Source organism: Podarcis muralis, chromosome 16 (genome assembly GCF_964188315.1).
Source record: "Podarcis muralis chromosome 16, rPodMur119.hap1.1, whole genome shotgun sequence".
NCBI lineage: Eukaryota > Metazoa > Chordata > Lepidosauria > Squamata > Lacertidae > Podarcis > Podarcis muralis.
The window spans coordinates 12,187,289-12,194,175 of NC_135670.1; the positions used below are offsets into that span (position 1 = coordinate 12,187,289).

The following is a 6,887-nucleotide window of genomic DNA, read 5'->3' on the forward strand; positions in this document are numbered from 1 at the left end:
TATTAGGAGAAACTCTCAATAGAATAGTGATGAAGTTTCATGAGGATTTATTTTTTTAAATCACAAATTGTTGTAGAAATGTGAACTTCATTTAAGATGGGAAAATGAAAAACTGAGAAACTCAAAGTTGGCAGATCCTTCTATCATTTTCAGAGTGACAAAATACATTAGGAACTAGCATTTATAAGGACAGTTATTGTTCCAGAGCATATAGCAATAAAAGAAAGCAGGGAAGGGTGTACTTTAGTGGCACGGAGCAACAAGCCCCCATAAAAGGATAAAACTCTCATATACACACTTTAGTTGCAAGGTGGCATTGGGCCAGTTCCTCTGGTGTTTTTGCCTCAAAGGATTTCTTCCTTTATCTGTTTCGACGGTTTCATCTATCTTCCTTGTTACTGCTGTCAGGATCCTAATCAGATTCATCAGTCTCTTTTTCTTCTCTCCGTCTCAATCCCAAATGAAACTCTTCATTCGGCAATTTTCTTCTCCCGTATTAAATTGTGACATAACCAGCAGCTCCCCAGCTCATGGAGGCTGTCAATCAGCTCGCTTGCGTTTATTACACACTGGTGTCAGAATGGGATTAGTGCAAACCAATTTCTGCTCTGCAGAGGCAGGGGACAGGGAGAGGGCTAGGGAAGGCGCTTGATCTGAAAGCGGGGGAAGGGGACAGCAATAAGCCCCTAGCTGGTTAAATGTAGGAGTTTTTAATCGATTAAATCTACATGTGTTCGCATTCTAATTGCAAAATTCTTCCAGGTAGGAAAAAGCCTACTTTGCTTTTACATATCACGGTAGGCCCTAGTGAACATTTGAACATGAGCTGTATCAGGCCAGTGGCTCATTCAGTCTAGCATCCTGTTCTTGCAGTAGCTAACCAGATACCCGCTAGGGGAAAATCAGTAAATGGAATATGTTCAGTGGTCACAAATGCAGGGCAGGGGTGAGAGGATGAGGATGGAATGGCATACCTTCCAAACGAGCATGGCTGGCTTAGATTGGCATCCTGAACCGGAACACTGCACTAAGAAGTAGAATCACAGAATTGTGGAGTTGGAAGGGTCATCTAGCCCAACCCCCTGCAATGCAGAAATATTTTGTCCAACGTGGGGCTCAAACCCACGACCCTAAGATAAAGTGTCTCATGCTCTAGCGACTGAGTTCTTACTAATTACTCCCCTCGTAGTAGTGTAGTAGTAGTAGTAGTAGTAATGTTAAAGGCATAAGGATTGGATTCACTGATTTTTCCGGCAGCCTAATCCTGGAAAAGAAGCGTGTCGGCATCAGACAAGGGGGCAGGCTGATAAAGCAACCGGTTCGGGAGCTGCCCGGAGCCGAGGAGAGACACAGCAGCAGGCAGCGCCGGCTTTGCAAAAGCAGACTTCCTTCCGGGAGGCGGCGGCAGAGAGGTAAGGAGCCTCGCTAGCTAGCTAGGCCCCCGATTTCGGTCCTTTCCAGACACACACACCCCTTTCCGATCTCGCTGTAGCGCAGCGGAGAATGAAATCGAGACGCCTGCCCGGGCGGGCGCACAGCACCGCGCGTGGGCACCTTGCAAAACGGGGCGCGCGCGTAGTTCGCAGGCTCCCCTGCCGGTGGCGCGGGGCGCCGAGGGTTAATCCAGATCGAACCGACGTGGCGTCGCCGTCACTTGCATAATAGGCGACTTTAATTAGGCAGCCCGGAATGTGCCCGGTTAGCAAATGCGCAGATTAAACGCTGATTGCCTTGGCTAGGCGCGCGCGCACGCAAACACACGGTTAACAAATAACACCAATAAAGCACACGAAGCGAGCTCCATTGTGACGTCCGGAGCATAACAGGCATGTGTTTTAATTGGTGTGCTAATTCAGCCCTCTAGGCTTCACGTCGCTTTCAACAGCTGGGGGGAAAGTGGCAAGCAAACCCATCTGTTCCCCCCTGGGTAGTAACAGTTCCTGTCTTGCTTCCTACCAGAAAGAAAGAAATATTGTTTTTTATTTGTTGGGAAAACGAGCCATAAAATCATACGGATAGAGAAAAGATTACAGTGCAGGCATGATTATAGTCAAATGGAGCTTCCGAGTATACAGATAGTCTACCTTGATTACTTTATACCAGGCAAGGCTGTGAGATTCTCAGAAATGTCTAGCCGGCTCATGGTGGTAGATCTGGGATAGGGAACCTGTGGTCAGATGTTGTGAGACTGGCAGGCAGTGGTCAGGGAGCTGAAGTCCAGCCAAATCTGGAGAGCCATAGGTTCAGCTTGACTCTGCTGGTTGTTCTGATGTCATGTAGCAGCCATTGGTACACAAGCAGACAGAGCTGTGGAACAGACAACCTCAGAAGGTGGTGGACTAATTCATCGGAGGTTTTAAAACAGATGGATTGGCCATCCATCAGGGCTTCTTGATTCCTGCATTGCAAGGGATTGGACTAAATTACGCTTTGCATGCTTTCAAACTCTACAGCTCTATGATTCTATGAAGTCTAGACACACTCGACTTCTAATCTGTATTGGCTGAGCTGCTGTGATATTCTGAACTATCTATGACCATTCCAGCTGCTCAAGGAGAGTTCGTAGTCCAGTTACTGTGAGGAAGGATGCTTGTCAGTTTGCCTGGGATTAAACCTTCATATGGACTTGATGGAAGGGAATGCTGCTTGGGAGGAAGTCTGTTTCAAAGTACCCTTAAAGTCCAGATTATTCTATAAGACTGGTGGCCTGAACCTGGGAAGGGAGGTTTTGTTCTGGCCCGCAGAGGAAACAAAAGAGCTTATATTATTGTAACTCAGGGGCCGTAGGTCGGTGGTAGAACATTTGATGTGCATGCAGAAACTGCTAGCTTCTCCAGGTAAGGCTTGGGATCTTCCCTGTCTGAAACCGTGGACAACCACTGCCAGTCAGTGTAGACAATACTGAACTAGATGGACCAATGGTATGGTATGAGGCAGCTGCCTGTGTTTCCCAGCAAGCTGAGCTTCAACACCTCATAGTGCTGTCTCTTTTACTGTAAATACTTTGTTGTACATTCTCTCTTATTCCTTGTAAATTTAAAATTAAAGTGTATCAGACACCTTCTGGAAGTGTGAAGCCAAGATACGATCACCTAAAATCCCACACCTTCCTTCTTAACCCTCACCCTTCCTACAATAACTAAATCAACTGTGTACACACTGTATCTTTAAAGCACATTATTTCCCTGAAAGACCTCTGGGCCCTGTAATTTCCCCTTCACAGAGTAACAATTCCCAGCAAGCCTTAACAGGCCACAACTCCCAGGATTCTTTTGGGGAAGTCATGTGCTTTAAATTTATGGTGTAGTAGACACAGCCCGACTCAGTCAAATATAAGGTAGGTTCCTCTGTTTTGACTCTTTTATTGATTTCTAACTCTCTCAGACTTGGCTTATTGTTAATTCAGTGTCTGTGCCAATTAACACTTGCTAGTGTATTTTTAATGAGTATGCTAATTCCCTTTTGGATAAGGATGACATTGATTTATCTTTATCTTTGTGGTCCTTGTTAACCCTTGGGGTGCCAAGTTTCCAAGTGCGTTTAAATCTCAAAAGTCAAAAGAACCCCAAAGCAGAGTCAGGGTTGCATGTGAGAACTGCAGGCTTCTGTGCAAAGTGCATACTTCATGTCACGCCCTCCTGGGCGATAGGGAGCCAAGAGGTCCTTGCTCTAACCCATAGTCACTACTTCCTATCGGTGCTGTTTTTTAATGACTTGGGCACAATTTCTTTTGTGGGGGTGGGAGAAAGCTGCACAGATCTGAATATTAAAACAAAGGAGTCAGGATTTTTATTGGCTCTGCTCCTATGCCTTTAACAGCAGCCTGACATACCAGGAAATGATTTAACAGTTTAAGTGTGTTGAGCTGCTTTATAGAGGCGGGGGAGCTGGGCCTATACAAAAAGTTGGCAACCTTGCTCTTGGGATTTTTAATTCCTACTGATTTCTGTGCATCAGGCAGCTGCAAAAGGCACAGGAGCAGAGCCAAAAAACCACAATAGCAATCCTACTGTGGCAAAGAGACTGGGGATATGGGTGGATAACTTTTATTCTTATCTTCCAGGTGCCCTTAGATGGACAGAGCAGGCAGAAGATGGATCCTGATATCTCTCTCCTCTTCCAGTGCCCATCTCCCAAGGGCATCACAGAGGCTCAGGTCCGAGCTGAGCTCTCCCCACTGTATGACCGTCGCCCACTCCCTGGCGACAGGGCCCGGATTGAGACAGCTTGGGTGGCACGTCGCCAGCAGAGCCCATGGCTCTTTGACGGAACCAAATTCCGTCTCCACTCAATCCAGCTGGAAGGGGACATCTTGACTTTCTGCCTTGGTCTCACCTGCTACAAGGACTTTGTGGGCACCAACTTGGCGGACGCAGCCGGGCAGCTCCAGGAGCGTGGGCGCGAGGACTTGGGGAACAGCCAGGCCTACCTCGCCGAGCCCCTGGGGGTGGGCGCCATGCTGCACACAGCAGATGACAAGTTTGTCTTTTTGCGGCGGAGTCAGTGCGTAGGGGAGGCGCCTGGGAAGATCGACATTCCTGGAGGCCACCCTGAACCGCAGGTTGATGGAGTGCCTGGTTTTATGTCTTGGGGGTGTTGCTGTTAACAAATGGGTCAAATTTCAGTATTGTAAGAAGCAATATAACAGGCATCAGCTTTGCAGCTTATCCCGAGGGCTCCCCTGAGTCCATCTCCTTAATTAAGGTGGACCACAGCTTGGAAGTTCTCCTGCCACTTTAGCTTGGAGGCAGAGCATCTGCTTTGCATGCAGAAGGTCCCAGGTTCAATCCCCGGCATCTCCAGGTAGGGCAGAGAGAGCCTCCTTGCCTGAAACCCTGGAGAGCCATTTGGGCTATAGAGAATGGAGCTGTGTTCCTTGAATGGGCCTGTGTTCTTCTTACTGTGCCTCGCTTTGCAGGTTGTCATGGAAGATGCCGCCTTGGAGGGGCCTGTCCGTCACCAGGACCTCCCAAGAGAATCTGTGGTTAAGGAGTTGTTCTGCTCTGTGCTGCGAGAGATCCAGGATGAGGTGAGGAGAGGGCAGGGAAAGGGGAGCGGCCAATGACTAGGCTGCCCTCCCCTCCTCTCTGAACCAGCTTTTGAGAGTGACTCTGAACCAGCATCCCCCTTCCCTTCCCAGGTGAACCTTCCACTGCCCACCCTCAGCAACCCAGTGTTGCTCGGAATAGCCCGGAACGAGACCAGCGCAGGCCGCTGCAGTGCTGAATTCTACATCAGGTAATGTGCTGAATCCTGATCTGAATAGTAGGCCTCCCTCTTCACTATCATCCCGGTATCAAGCTGTGCTTAGTTATGAAGAGTGCATTGATTTATTTTTTTTACTGCTTAAGAATGTTTTTGCTTTATGCATTATATCCAAATGATTCCATGAGCTGATGGGGCAACACTGTAGGAAACAACCCTAAAGAAAGATCTTTGCCAGGCTCTGAAAGGAGAATAAGGTAGCTGTGCCAGCCAAATCACCCTGGAGTTAGCGTCCCACAACTGGGGTGCCACCACTAAGAAGGCCCTCTCTCTGGTATACATCTGCCTCATCTTTGATGGTGGTGGCATCCACAGAAGGCCCTTGGTAGATCACAATGCATGGGTACATAAGTATGTATGGAGACAGCTTGCCCTTCAATATTAGAAACTCTTCTATTGAGCCCCACCCAATAGAGGCTCATCCATTCTTTGTCCTGCAGATCAGCTGCCCCATCAGGGTACAGCCTCAGCTTCTTCCTCCTTTACCCCACAGTGTGGGCCCTGCCATGGACACCTCTTTCTCCAGGCCCAAAGTCTCCCCAGCTTAGTCTTCAGCTCCTAGTCCCTACGCCCACCCTCAGCTTCGCTGGTTGCTTTCTTCTCAACTTTGCTATTCATTAATTAATTCAGGTGCAGTCTCAACTCTGAGCAGGTGAGTCACCATTATGCTGTCGGGGGCCCTGAGGCCCAAGAGTCAACCAGCATCATCTTTGTTGACAGAGAGGTAAGTGCTGGAGCTGGAGGCAAAAGTGTGTAGCTCGAGGGTGGGCAGCCTTAGACCTGGGTGTCAAATACGGCCCTCCAGGCCTCTCTGTCTGGCCCTTAGGCTTCTTCCCAAGCCACACCCCCCTCACCGGCCCTGCCTTACACACCCTCCTTGAGTATTTTTTGCCTGGCTGTCCTTGAACTCTGATTATGCACATAATTCTTGGGACCCAATTCCTAGTTTATATTGGTAAGATTGGACAGCCAGCCATCTAAGCATACAGGAACCTCCTAGCTTCCCCATTGTCAAGTGCTAAGGCCCCTTTAAAGAAACATATGCCTCCTCTGGACTCAATTTAGAGTTAATTAGAATACATTAAAATGAAGTTCATCGCCCCCCTTTTTGCATGCCAAGGCACTGTGACCCTGTCACCCCCAATATAGTAAAATAACTAGACAGGACAAAAAGTGTAAGTGTCAGCCCCATTTTCTGCATCTCTTTTAACCCATGGCTGCCTTTTTCTCTGTGCAGGATGTCCTGACAATGGAGCAGAGCGGGGACTTTTGGAAGGAACTGTGCCCATCAGCCAAAGGGGCCATAGAGCTCTACAGAGGGGTCATGGGCACATGCCAATGACAAGCCCATTGGGAAGAGGTACTTCGAGGAAGTGAACTACTCTCTCAGGGACTATTCAGAATTACTTTACAGATCATCCAGTTACCCCAAAATCACCAGCAGTCCTTTGGCAAAGCAGGAATATTATGCCATGGATACGGATAGTGGGATTATTCTCACCTCCCAAACCTCCCTTGAAACTGCACTGGCTGAGACCAACCTTAGCGCCTTGTGAGCCCTGTCGCTGTGCCTGTTTGTGCAACCTGTTTCTCAATAAAGTAGTATTATTTTTTAATTATTA

General features: G+C 48.2%; 1 protein-coding gene across 3 annotated transcripts; it reads left to right on the forward strand.

The window, feature by feature from the left end:
* Positions 1-1,194: 1,194 nt before the first annotated feature.
* On the forward strand, positions 1,195-6,881 carry NUDT22 (nudix hydrolase 22). Of its 3 annotated transcripts, none has more exons than XM_028709191.2 (6): positions 1,195-1,412; positions 4,064-4,561; positions 4,919-5,029; positions 5,141-5,238; positions 5,896-5,917; positions 6,503-6,881. In XM_028709191.2, the coding sequence occupies exons 2-6, from the start codon at positions 4,094-4,096 to the stop codon at positions 6,605-6,607; spliced, it is 804 nt and encodes a 267-aa protein (XP_028565024.2). In that variant the 5' UTR covers positions 1,195-1,412; positions 4,064-4,093; the 3' UTR covers positions 6,608-6,881. The 3 variants fall into 3 exon arrangements, with proteins under 3 accessions (XP_028565024.2, XP_028565022.2, XP_028565023.2); XM_028709189.2 differs by having other exon boundaries at positions 1,212-1,412; positions 5,896-5,989; XM_028709190.2 differs by lacking the exon at positions 1,195-1,412 and adding an exon at positions 3,316-3,337 and having other exon boundaries at positions 5,896-5,989.
* Positions 6,882-6,887: the final 6 nt, after the last annotated feature.